The 14,182-nt window shown below is 39.7% G+C and overlaps 1 protein-coding gene across 5 annotated transcripts in view; it reads right to left on the reverse strand.

Moving 5' to 3' along the window:
- LOC129370342 (uncharacterized) overlaps positions 1-14,182 on the reverse strand; it is a 49,877-nt gene that overhangs the window by 11,643 nt on the left and 24,052 nt on the right. For 3 of the 5 annotated variants that reach the window (XR_008607044.1, XM_055046278.1, XM_055046277.1), the window contains 6 exons: positions 7,459-7,658; positions 3,641-3,695; positions 3,377-3,467; positions 2,810-3,255; positions 1,821-1,985; positions 1,358-1,519 (listed from right to left, as the gene is read on the reverse strand). Coding sequence is in view for 4 of the 5 variants with exons in the window: in XM_055046278.1 (XP_054902253.1) it covers positions 1,358-1,519; positions 1,821-1,985; positions 2,810-3,255; positions 3,377-3,467; positions 3,641-3,695; positions 7,459-7,586 (1,047 nt within the window). In the remaining variant the exon portion in view is untranslated. Of the gene's footprint in view, positions 1-1,357; positions 1,520-1,820; positions 1,986-2,809; positions 3,256-3,376; positions 3,468-3,640; positions 3,696-6,797; positions 6,847-7,458; positions 7,659-14,182 lie in introns of those variants that run through there. The other 2 variants (XM_055046279.1, XM_055046280.1) reach the window with 2 other exon arrangements.

The raw sequence follows: 14,182 nt of genomic DNA on the forward strand, positions 1-14,182 counted from the left end.
TGACTTTATCCTCCATCTTAAGCGAAAGTTTTGGCTTTGCTTGACACAATAACACAGATTCATCATAATTGTATTGATTTGTTTTCATTCTTTTGATAATAAAATGGATCCCTAACACATAGAAAATATTTTTACAACACAAATTTGACCTAACTTAAAAGTTGTCTATGTATAGCATTTAGTCTGAGACATAACTGAGATGTTGAGGAACCCGGTTTGCTCTAATAGCAGCCTTCAGCTTGTCTATATTGTTGTCTTTGCTGTCTCTCGTCTTCCTCTTAAAGATGAAAAAAGGGGAAATTTAAGCCACTAAAAGGGGAATTCAAACCACTGAGCAAAAGCCCATTATTTTTTCTACTTGGCTCAGGAAAGACACACTGTTGCTTCTGGTTTAGAAGAAGCTTTTACAGACATGAAGTGACGTGTGCAGACGATATGAGTTCTTTCTAGTGGAAATCAGTAAAGTACTAGTTCCTGTCCTCGCCTTGCAAATCATGCAAATCTCACCAAACGAGGCTTTGCTTCACAACCCTCTGTAGTCTTCACCTATCTCTGTGTTTTGAACATATTCACACGACATATTTTTTCCTTTAACTTAATATTCCAATACAATGCTTTGGTACAGCAGTTTGTGAACAGACTGCTTTTTCACTTAAGAATTTTGAGAGAACCGGAATAACAGTCAAGTCAGAACAGACTTCCTCACAATTGGGTAGATCACAAAATTACATTCATACATAAAAAATACTTTTTAAAAATTGTGTTATACAATTTTCTGGAAACTGAATCTGATTTTCATTAGCTGCAATCCATAATCCGCTAAATTAATTGAAGTGCTTAGAATACATCACTCTGTGAGAAACAAATTGAATATGTTTTATTTTTGAACGGAATTTCTGAAATAGAACTTTTTTAACCCTCTCCAGGCAGGTGTTGCAGATTTGCAACAACTTAGCCAGTCTTTTCAAGTAATTTGAGCCTGAGAGGATTAATGATAATGTAATTTATCGACATCTGAGTATATGAAGTATGTGACAGAGCAAAACAATGGTTTTTGTGATTTTATTTTATGTACATCATTCGAATGTTCTTAAAGTGAATTAAATTTAATGGGATACCCACATTTAACCTACATTAACTATAATATATTTGTGCTCTAAAGCTATGAAAACTGAGAACATGCCAAGACCAGAAAACCAGTTAAATCATATTAATCTGCATGGCTTAACATGTTTGTTTGTGGAGACTGCCCTCTTGTGGTCATGAGGCTCTCCTACAGCTGTCAGAATGTGGCTGGTGGAGGAGTTTAACATATATTTGAATTAGATATGATTTATGTTTTTGTTTTTTTTGGTACCTTCGGGAAAGAGTGCAGATGGAACGGCTCCAGCGGCTTGCGTGGAAACTCCTGACTGCGATGTAGGGGAAGAGGACCAGCGGAGGGGGAGTTGCTCACGCTCGACTGGCTGTCTGACATGCTGTCAGCTCCATTATTCTCCTTCCGACTTAACTTGTCTACCTAGAAATTTGTATTGTGATTGACAAAATTATAGTCGATTATTTTATTGAAAAATACCATAAAACTTTTCATTTTTATTGTAGAAGCAGTAAGTATTAAGTGGTGTTGCTTTAACAATATAGGCAGATTTGTATTTATTTTTCAAAATATTTTACCCAAAAGCAAACTGGAGTTTGCAGCTCTTCAAAGTCTCTAAAGATAATACAGCAACTGTGACACCTTCACATATGCCTGACGTTAATATTTCTTTTTCAGAAGTGAAATCTGTCACACTATCACTGTTACAAATTATTCTGTCTACCTTTTTAAACTTCCGTATGGAAGCATATTCAGCTGCAGCTGGATCTTGATTGACCAGGGAATTCACAGAGGACAGAGGAGATCTGCTAACGCCGCTCGCTTTGTTTCCTCTCCCTGCCATGGTTCCATTAGTGATGCCGTTTCCTCTGCCATTTCCTCTACTAGCCTGTAAACAAAAACACACAAGTTAGTCTCTCACTGATCATTTGTCTCAAACGTAAACAGAGAAAGACAACCGATGCAATGCATCCTGAATGACCACCAATCCCATTTATCTTATTTAATCACAGAAGTTTAACAATATTTTTTAGTTCCTAAATAAATATGTTTTTAAGCAAACTCTACATATTTGTGTTTGTAATGGGAGGAAAAGCCTTAGCTTTGGCATGACTTCCAAAACACCAGTTTGCATGCAGACAGTGCCTAATGGTTACTATGGAGAGCTGGTTGGATGGCACTTTTTGCAGCAGTACTCCAAAATGGAGATTTTTTTCTTAATCTCCCTCATCTTCATTTTTATTTTGTGGTGGTGATATTAAAATGGCTCCTTGAACTGAGATGGGAGTAGAAAAGAGAAATGTTGTTTTTATAGAACAGGGAATAAGTCATGGGTTAATTAAAAGTCCAAGAAACTTGGAACTTTTAATAAGAATAAATACATTTTAAATGCACTTTTGCAAGAACTTCCGCTACATTTCTTTTGTAGACACGGTTACTGTGCCAGGAGTTGTGCCAGTGACTGAAAAAAAAGAAAAAAATCAATTTGAATTTAAGGTTGAATTTTATGACTTTTTTGTAAAACGTTGATTCAATTCAATTTGTATTTTTTTTTTACATTTTTATCAAGTGTGCTTAAAAGTGTGGAGGGTGCTGTACAATACCTACTTAAAACAAATCCAGTTTGAGGTTTCACAGTCAATGAGCAACATTTCTTTCCTCTTAAGTTACAGACTGTAAATGCATCACTGCTTAATGTCTGTATGTACATACGTGTCCTTGCTCGTTCCCACTGCGGGCTCCTCCTGAGAGAGTGGGGGGGCTCTGAGCGGCTCTGACCGTCGATGGCGTGCTGCTTGATGACGTCAGCGGAGCAGAGGGCACTCTGGGAGCCGCTTCGCCTTCCCGGATCCCGACGCTTTCATACAGACCGTCGTCCAGGTAACGGGTGGGCGTCGGGTTGTTGCGCAGGCCGACCTCAGTGTAGGTGTGGTCTCTGGCCTCCGCTGCGCCGCCTCCACCTCCACTCCCGCCTCCGCCTCCTCCTTCACCTCCCGCTTCCCCTCCGCCACCACTCCCTCCGCCTCCCTGGCCAGACGCCTGGGGGCTGGTGGGGATCTGGGGGAGCTGGCGGCCATGGGAGGGCCTCAGGTCCGTCTGGGAGCGCCGACTGTGGAGGAGCAGGAGGTCCATGCTGGCCGGGCGGCTCTTGCTAACAGCTGCACGGAGACAGGGAATAGAAGTAGAAGAAGACATTTGAATAGGCACTACTGAGAACGTGTAACAGCTCAGATGTGTATATTATTTATTATCACACTGAACCTGTTAGTTAGCACTTACAGTTTCCATTGCAGGGAAAGCGATTGATCTCATGCAGCCTGGTGTCAGATTTACTCATGGAGTTCAGTTTTGGATGCCGAAGCGTACCCTGCTGTCGCACATACACACAGACTTGTTAATGGAGGCATAAAACATGCAAACACATGCATGTGCATCTGTTAGAAGGGAGGTTAGAAGGAAAACAGTAGAAGTGGATGGTGACAGGCACAGGGGGTGGTTTTGAGAGTGATGGAGAGGGGCCTGTAAAATGAAAACACGTCTCACCATATTTACAGATGTCCCTTTGTCTCCAGCCGGGGGGTGCTTGCTCTTGCTTTTTCTGACACGACATCAAAGTGAGGAAGGTCACCAGAGGCCCATGGACAGAAAGAGAAAACACACACACAGAGAGAGAAGATAGATACCATCAGCATCTAACTGTGGCCAGGGCATAGAAGTCCTTGGTTGATAACAAGAGCCCAGTCGAACAGTGAATGGAGCATGACTCTGGTTTTTTATTGAGGCAAAGACGACCTTCATTTTCTACACGTAGATAAAATCAGATAAAATTCACAAATGCTCTTTTGTACTTTGCTCTATTCTGCCTTCAGGTTGACGACTTGTAAAACAAATGTATTCCGATAAGTGTTATGCATGCGAGCAGATCCCTGGAGGTGGCTGTAACTACAGGAAACAGTTGATATGGAGCCAAAGCAACAAGACAAAGTCAGAGAAGAAGAGAAAAAAAAACTGCTTTGCAGGTGTGTCTGTGAACCGCGCTCCTCCCTCTGCCTCTTCTCTCTCGCTTTGGAGGGGTGAGGCGCCTGTGCATCACATAACACAAGAGATCCTACTGCTGTGCTGCAAAAACACAGTGAAGCAATAAATAGAATTTCAGGTTTGCAAACAGGTGCAGAGTCCCTGCTGCGTCATCCTATTATGCAAGTCGCTGCAAAGACTGTGTCAGATCCATGTTACTGGAGCACGATATTGTCTCATCCGGCGAACTGCAACCACTTTGTACACACATATGGTCACCATGCCCCCAGGGGAATGCTGGGAAGGTGAAGAGAGCTCCCCTGGTGATTTTCATAATGATTCAAAGAAGGGGGTTTACAGGAAATGATGACAGTGAAGCACAAAGTCAGAGAACAGGTACAATTATTATATCAAAACAAAACTCTCCAACAGCTTTGCTCATTTGCAGACTTCAGTTTGGTGCTTATTTTCTTTGCAAAGTACAGTAAGTCAAACTCAGTCAGACTAGAAGCGTATGCAGTCTGTGAATATCTAACTTTAAGTCTTGTCAAGGACTTTAAATTAGATTTTGTTCTGGAGTTTAAATACTTTCAAGTCGAATACATAAACATGCTGTGATCCCATTGTAAATTTTGGGATCAGAGGATGATTGTGATGCTAAAGTGCGTTCTTTCAGTATATCCCTTGATTTAGATTCCTCCAACATTCCCTCAAGTTTGTCAAACATAAATGTTCCTGCAGAGATGGATCCCCATGGCATGATCCTGCCATCACATTGTTATTGGACTTGTGGATTTAGAGTAAAGTGAAGTGATAATTTTCAAACGTTTTTTTTATGTAGGTCAAAATGTTTAATGTGGCCCATGCTTTCGTCCACATATTTAATGTTGCTTTAGATCAACATTTGTTTTGAATGTGCAACTAATAGCTGTGCTGGAAAATGTTCAAGGTATGTAGCTGCACTCAATTTTATATACAAAAAAACCCTGCAATGAATACAAATTTAATTGCATTGCTGACTCTGTTTTAACTTGGATATGACAAACCAATCTGGATCTGAATCAGCACTCGACTGTGACAAACTGGTTATGCACAAGAAAACCACTGAACATGCAATTCCATCCAGCAGGGAGCCTAAATTCTACATTATTCTTTAGATGACATAAGATGGTTTGACATTTCTCTACATCCAAATATGCATTTACCATGGCAACACAGGCACAATGCAGCTGCTGATTGGTCCCTGAGGATTTTGAAGAAAAAAGAAAAAAGCTCCTCCCTTGAGTCTGATCCTCTTTAAACCGTGGGGTGTCCCAGTGAGCGTGTCTGCTGTGGAGCTTGCTGGAGAGCAGTGACTTCGGGCAGCTCTTACTCTGACTTGCCTCCCCCTCACTGTCCTGTAAGCATCGGTTCATCTCATCTGACACTCACAGCCATTAACATTCATTACTGCCACTGTGCTCAAAGTCGAGGATGAAAGAGACGGAGAGTAAATGGACAGAGGGAAAGGAAATAATGGAGGAGGGGAGTTCAGAAGAAGTAGGGAAACAAAGAGAAAGGAGCAGATAATCAGAAGAATCTGAGGGTGCAAGGGAAGATTTCAGCACATTTGCTAAAACTTTGGCTGTTATCTCTTTCTCTTTCTTTTCCAGCGCTGTGGAAAAGCGTCAACACTTTGTAAACCTTTCCTCTTTTCTAACTTAAATAAAACTGAAATATTTTTTACTGATACTATACGTTCACTATCTGAGACAGCACACCACACACCATGCACAAGTTACACCCAAATAGCCAGCCCTACCCTCTCTTGTTGAAGTAATTTCAGTGAAATGCTTTACTTAGTCTGTCCTTACTGGATTTATTAGTAAGTGATGGGTCACCGTCATGTTGCAGAGTCTGATCTGCGTCAGCTTTACTTTTTACAGATGGTCTCACATTTTCCTTATTCACCTGTGTCAAACAGTAGAAGTCTTTGGGAGTTTTATGGTGGCGAGCCAGCCACGCCCTGCTGCAGCAAAATATTCTCAAACCATAACCATAACACTTCCACCTCTATGCTGCCCATCTGTCTTATTGCCCCTGCACATCCCCCACATTTAAACTTCTGTCTCATTTTGGTTCAACAGGCATGGACTTCCATATCAACAGTACCACGGACCTTACGTATGTTTCCTAATGGAGACTTCTTTTTATCAAATTGCCGCCTACTTTTAGAGCATGCCTGTTTGGACAGCCAGACCCGGACGTGTTGGTAGTTGTTTTGAATGTCCTCCAGTTTCAGACTATTTTCCTTACAGTGGAACGGCTGATTTCAGATTCGTCTAAATCCCTCACCAGACTCATAAGCTCCTGCAATCTTCTTTCTCAAGGCCTCAGACAGTTCTTTTCCAATTACCATGTTGTTTATTCTAATTTTAACAGAGAGGAGCAAACCAAACTAAATGCCCTAAACTTAAACAGGACAAACCTCCTTAAAATGAAGTAGTGATGTTGTGATCACTCTGTTTGTTATTTTAACAAACAACACAACGACTCTGCCTTGTGTTGATGTTTTTAAGGAAGAGGAGTTTCTGGGTGATCGGGCATTTATTTCCTGACTCTCTTGCAGCTTTCACAGACTGGCCAAGTTCACTGTAACAATATTTTCAATGTACAATGAAGAACACTATCATAAATGATGTACCTGAATGAGAACATATCGGGCTCGGCTCAGTACAATCGGCTCTGTTTCACGCTGCACTCTACAACAGAGCATTGCATTAGCATTTTTCTTTAGCATGCGGATGTTTTGCAACATTAAACAAACTGAAAGTACAAAAGTTGGTTCCAGGCACACATCCGGTAAATATTCATCACACTCCATGTACATACGTTCATAAAAATTATTACTTAAGTGTTTCCAACGCTTTTCTACACGGTGTGCTGAAAAATGCAACTGACCTATCGCATAACTTACACAAAGAGGGGGCGCTATTTCCCATTGCACTGATACATAAAGCAACCTAACACTTACACTCGCCAGAATTTGACCATTTTTTTATTTTTAAAAAAACTTCAAAAGATCTTTTCTATTTTATATTATAGTCTTTATCTTGTTCCATTATTATAACTGATATTTTGAAGATAACACTATTATCTTAGTAATATTAGTCTTTGGATATGTAAAAAAAAGGCTTTCAAAGGGGGAGCTCAATATTGTCAGTAATTTCATTGATTTTATGTGACTAATATCAGTTTTTAATTAGTTTCTATTAAATTTTATAATGATAACAATTAATGTGCACAATGTGATTTGTTAATGCACTTCTGCAAGGCTTTTTTCTCATTAAAATTAACAGCCTTACCTTTGGCAACCCACACAGACGAGGACGATAAGGATGGTGACCACAAAGGCAGAGGCTGCTGCGATTGCTCCCAGAACCAGCAGGTTTTGGTAGGGGAGGTCTGAATCTTGGTCTTCCTTGTCAGCCATGACACAAACTCTGTCTTGCTCACTTTCAGTCAAGCGCCAGTTCTGCAAATCGGACCTTGTGATCAGGAAAACCTGCAGGGACACAAGGAAAAAGAGAATACATGAGTGACATGGGAGATAAAAGGAAACAGAAAAAAAAAATCACAGCATGAACCACAGAGAAAAATGGTGTCTTTGTGTGTGTGCGTGTGTGCGTGAGCATGGACACACTTGCCTCTGGCTTTTTATCACTGTCTTTTTCTGACATATCAGTTTCTATTTTTGACTTTCTCGAATAATGCACAGAAAATAGAACACCTTGCAAGGAAGCAGCTAGCATGCCAAAAACACTTTGATCATCCTTTCTCTAAGCCTGAGAGAACCTTGTGTTAGTTTAACAGGGGAATGAAGACACAACTGGGCTCCTTATAGGCAGCAATAGTGGGACCGCATGCTCTGCGGCTGTACTTCAGCTGGGGGTATGAATCGAGTCACAGCAGGCTTAAGCACAGAAGACAAGATTATGCATCATAGTAATATTGCTGCACAGAAGATAGGAGAGCATGTTTACTCCAAGTCTGTTCAGCTTTCTGATGCAAAAACCTATTCCACGAACATACACAATTCTCATTTATGTCAGACAAGATTAACTCTGGACAGATTTACATGCTGGTCCTACACGACTGGATTAGTGGAGATAGATTTGACTACTATAATGAAAAATGTAAAAATCGCATATATTATTTTATTCAAGCACATTCACAGTATATTTTCTTAACAAAGTATTGAAAAGAAACAGCCTCTAAACCAGGTTATATCTGCAGTAGCTTCCTATTCTCCCCAAACCTTCTCTAAAAGCAGCTCAGGTTTACCCAGCTGCGCTAACAAGCCGTCATTATTCCAGCGACCTACTGCGCTCATGCAGTCAGTGCTTCCATAATCACAGATTAAAGGAAGTAAAACAAAAGCAGGGCGCTTTAGTGATACATGTTGAATCGCAAACGTACACGAGGAGTGTGACAAAGCAGGAATAATGTTTTAGCATCAACACTTTCTAGAGCACAGGCGCAGCAGCAGAGTTCCTGCAGATGAATAGACAGTCGGCTGTTGGTTCATCACATTCTCCCAGAGTTAAGTGAATTCATTTAACAGGGCTACAAAACAATTTTTCTACCAAATAAATTACATTTGCAAACTCCTATCAGTGTCCTGATTGCATTGACTTTTAAGTTTAACTAAGTTTAGCTCCAGGAATGTTGTTTTTTATTTGTAGCTGAAAAAAAAACAAGTGATTTTGCCAAAGATACACTGATCAATGGGCCAGAGGTTGAAATTGGCCATTATTTTTTCTTGCTTGGCTCTAATCGGTAATCGGTAGGTCAAACAGTAGATGTGATTTTTTTTCTCTCTCTCTCTTATCGCTCAACTATTAAATCCTTCAAAACTAAGAACTGTCATTATTTTCAGTCTAAAAATACATAAACCAATAACATGCATTATGATGCACAGATCAATAAAAATTATACATGGGTTTATTCAGTTACAATGACAATGGTCTTCATATTGCAGGTAAATTTGTAATGAACAGACATTTTTTTTTTGCATTCACCAACAGAAATATGGCATTATTATCAAAAGCAAGCTGTGCTTTCACCATTTTGGTCACCAATATTAATGTTGACATTCTTTTCTAAATTTATCATTTCATCTCAGTACAGGACTCTTTTCTGTGTGTTTTTAATCTGCTCTAATCTGGTTTCTCTCTATTTTGCTATGATGTCACACAGAGAAGCAGTGTGTTGTGTTCGGAATTAACAGAAGCATACAAAAACGTATCACACCTAGCAAATGTTTTAAAAGTCATAGTAAGGTATGTATGTATTTTTGACGGAGGAAAACAAATAGCCTCCTCATGTCTTTGGCTTTTAGTAAAGAGAAATAATTTTGGTTGGGGTGACCTAAAAGACGAGAAAAAGTCAGTCTAGCAATGCAGGTAAATATTTTGATTATTCCAGAATTGTTTTAGCCCAGTAGCTATTTTTGAAGCTATTTACTGATTTCTGAAGACTGACACTCATCTGCCTTACTTGAAAGCAGTGAGTGCTTATTTTTCCCATTTTGAAGAGTATCTCATTCAGTTCATATTAATTCTCCACCTGATATGTCAAAACTTAACTAAGATTATGGTGAAATAACAAGAAATGTATTTCCTTTAATGCTATTAAAATATATTTTTACCACAAGTGACTGAGAGCCAACCAGTGAATTTGCTTATACAAATAAGAACACATTTCCTCAAATTCAAGCATGTTTACATTTCTGATTTACAATGAGATGGACATAGCGTGCATAAGCAGATCATGACATAACTCATACACAACTGCAAGTTTGTGGGGGAGAGACTGTGGGATACACAACTGGTTCTGACTCTGGGTTTCTATTTTTGCAGATAAAACTCCACCTTTTTTTTTTTACAGTTATTTCTTCTCCTTTTGATTTCTCTACTTTCTCTCTATTTTTCCAGATACCCTCTCCTCCTCTTCTTCTCTGTCTGCCTGCCTGACCCTGCAGATATGTGAGGCGATGCACAGCGAATGAATTAACAGAGCAGCGGTCTTAGACAGTCCTTTATGCCAGAGACAGACAGGCAGGCAAGCAGAGGGAGCACACCACAGAGGAAAGATGGGGAAGAATGGTGAATGAAATGGGGAGAGAAAGGGAGAAGTAATCAGACAGGAGTGAGTGAGTGGGATGAAAGTTGGTGAGAGATGCAAGGAGGACAGGGAAGAGGGGAGCTCACCTAAAACATGAAGGAGGAGAGAGGAGGAGAGGGGATCATAAACAGTGGGGGAGGGAGAAGAAGAAAGATAGCGAGGAGACTCTAAAGACAGTGAAAGAAAAAAAGAAAACGGGCAAGCCATGGGAGACTGTGAGAAAAAAAAACAGGAGGAAACGAGAAGGAGGTCATCACTGGTATGTTTCTGTGTGCGATTTGTCAGCCTCCTCCTGAAAAATTCAGAGGAGAAACACATACGAGGGTTGCCTTTCCGACAAGCGTGATGCGAGATGGGAGCACATGTCTTCACAGCATGCAACCCTCACAAGTGGCGAAAAGGACCGAGGACTAGGGGAGACGGCTTCTGCATGATGCCCCTGCAGCTGCACGCTCAACAGTGTAACACGGTCAGGGTGCAAGAGTGTTTATTCCAGCATCTGTCTTCATTTTGCAACGTTACCAGCAAAAATGATGACAGTGGTAACGGCAGCACATTGAGAGTGATGGCAGGGGCGGTGATGGCACTACTGATGCCTGCTGGGGGCGATTATGATAAAGATGTCAATGATGATGACGATGAAGATGGTGATGAAGAAGGGTGCAGCTGCTAATACTGATGGAAATGAGGGTGATAATGAGGTCAAAGTGAGCGCTGTGTAGACACACTGCGGGACGGATGCAAGCAGCAGAAGAAAGGAGGATGCAGCAGTGCAGCTCAACCACAGGGTGGAAGGTTTCCTCTGAGATCACACACGCCCAGCACAAACCAGAACAAACGCGCACAAAACGCACACAGCCTAAAGTGATACATTGTGCCACCGCCAATCTAACAGCAATCTTCTTGTTTCGCAACCACTTTTACCGACTTACCTTGAATGTGAAGGAGGAGAGGCTGCTGCAGGCTGATTATTGTTATTTATCAATATCTGACTAATTTAATTTAGTTTCTAATCTAGGTTAATAACCTTTACTTAGCCAGCTTTGTCCCACTGAGATCAAAAGATCATTTTTACAAGTGTCATTTGGCCAAGACTGGCAGGATACAGAAAGACAGAGAAACAAAAAAAAAGAATACTCAGCTGCAACAAATCATTAAATTTAAACTTTTGGCTATAAAATACAGTTTTGATACAAATAATTTCTAGTCTTTATCTTAAACATATCATTCTCAACAGAGAGTCTGATGAACATATTTGCTGACAGATGTAGCATAGTGTTGTTATTAAATCAGGTCTTCTCACTTTTGACAGTGTGAGGAGGTGCATAGTCCTGCTGGATGTAATGAAATAACCGTGATGAAGAGCAAGGAGTGCTCAAAGACTCACTGGTTGACGACTGTGATGACTTTGGATTTACTAAATATGACAAGGCTCTGCAAATCACCAATGATTGCAATGTCCATATAGGACGTTGAACGCCTTTCTCTAGGCCCAACAATCTTGATTTTTTGGAATAAAAGGAAATTACATGTAATTGTATCTGAAAAGACGGCTTCTGCACCTTGAATAATTGTCACTTTTCACTTTAGCAAACATTCCATCCATCCATCCATCCATCCATCCATCCATCCATCCATCCATCCATCCATCCATCCATCCATCCATCCATCCATCCATCCATCCATCCATCCATCCAACCACCCATCCAATGCTTAAACAAGTTGTCATAACATCTCAATATGACATACATGTCAAACATATAATGCTTGACAAACTGGTTTATCAACCAATGATCAAGCAACTTTCTCAAACAGGTCAGCGGTATGTCTCATGGACCATCAACTGGTAGTATGGTATATATACCTGCAGCACAACGCGAAATTACATTTCTGGACATGTATTTGGATCGGGTCAACAGCCAGAGAGAAAAGGAAGAGGAAGAGGAGCTAAGCTGTGACAGAGGAGATAAGAGGCAAAACAGAAGAAGAGGCAGAAGAGGCCAAGAACATATGCCATCGTCGGTTTGCGATGCAGAACAAGATGCTGATGGACTAGGGTGAGAAGAACTCACCCTAGTCCTCATTCCTTAGCCCCATTGAGAATTGTTTTCTCAGCATGGAGATGGAAAATATGTGATTAACAGCCATACACACAGATGACCCTTCTGGCTGCCATGGATGGAGCATGTGATAACTTCATAGCAGATGCCTGCAGAGGCTGGATAACACACTCTAAGAGATTCTTTCCGCACTACAATTGCAAGCTAACAACCTGGAATGTTAAAAAGTGTAGGAAGATTGCACTGCAATTTCTATGGGTCTTCATGCATTGGTTTTGTATGCTTTCTTGTATACTTTTGTGTATTTATAACTTAAAACAAGTTATAAGCAAATGAAAGTGCTTTCATTTGCTTATTAATGTCAAAGGTATATATATATATATATATATATATATATATATATATATATATATATATATATATATATATATATATATATATATATATATATATATATATATATATATATCCATCTCAATGTTATTTTTCGTTTTCAACCCTTAATTCCTCATTCTGTTAATTCATTTATTCAGTGTGAATCCATATACAAACGCTAGAGGGCGCCTGTGACATAGAGAAGGTTGGGCACACAGAAAAAGAATAAACCTTCCTGTTAGATGTTAAAGAAAGCTTAACATCTTATCACAGGTTAGTAAAAATGTATGTTGATGTACATTGGTTACCTTGAAGTATTGAGGTCATTGAATCGATCGTCAACTGGAGTCACATTAAGTAATTTGTGATTAGTGTGTAGAAAACGGGACATATTTCTGGAGGCTAATTAATGCTAATGCTAGTGAACTTTATGCATGTGTGTTGAGCCAGCTGAGAAACAGCTGGATGACTATTGAATTCACTTTGAACTTATTGTGTTTTGGACTTTTTGAAATGGTTCTCACACAAAATGTGTTGCTTTGGTGTCTTTATTAGTAAAATAGACATTTTTTTATAGGTTATTGCAAAAGCCAAATACATCATATTATCATCACATTTGGTGAGTTAGCAATGACTGTGTGAACCGTGGCAAAGAGACACAGCATTAAAGGAGCATGACACCTTTGTCAGTTTTGTAGTTAGCTCTTTTTTTGTTTACATAAAATATTGTTATTCTGTGAAAACAATGGCTATTAGTTACTCAGTGTTACCTGAAGTATTTGATATGAAGTGTTGCATATTATTGACACAGATATTTACTTTTGAGAGATGAACTAAGGCTTTTGAACAAGAGTCTGCAGTTTGCATGTCATCAGTCCACGGTGCTTTGGTATTTGTATGAATTGTTTTGAGAAATCCACTCACGGTTTTGTCGAGTATGATTTCAGAAATGTACCAAAGCGACAGAGAAAAACTGCAAATACACCAAAAAATATACATAGTTGGCTAAAATTATTCAAAAAGCAAAAACAGATATGATGTGCGAATATGAAACACCTGTGTAGATTAAACAGCAGTTCTCTAAACAGTTTTTTAAATTATGAATTACCGCACTGGCAGCAAGCAGGACTCCTATTAAAGTGGGACATTCTTTTTAAAGGTTTAAAAATAGGTCTAACCTGATTAAGCTGCGTTTCTAGGATGACATTAACATTTGTATTTACATTGTGTTTCCATGAGAACTTTCAATCATCAGGAAGTCGTTGGTTCGGCTTCCTGTTTCAGAAAGGCAATTACTGGAAAGGCAAAGCATCCAAACAGCAGTGAGTTTAGGTCTAGCCTAAAGAAAAAGAAAGCACAAAGTGGCTGCTCTGCACTTTGTGCACAGTGCACAGTGTTGAGTACAAAAGCATGTTAAGGTTAACTTAAGCTTTTTACAGGTGTTTTCCTGAAGTCATGCAAAACTGAT

Source organism: Poeciliopsis prolifica, unplaced genomic scaffold (assembly GCF_027474105.1).
Source record: "Poeciliopsis prolifica strain line A6 unplaced genomic scaffold, Auburn_PproV2 SCAFFOLD023, whole genome shotgun sequence".
In the NCBI taxonomy this organism is placed as follows: Eukaryota; Metazoa; Chordata; class Actinopteri; order Cyprinodontiformes; family Poeciliidae; genus Poeciliopsis; species Poeciliopsis prolifica.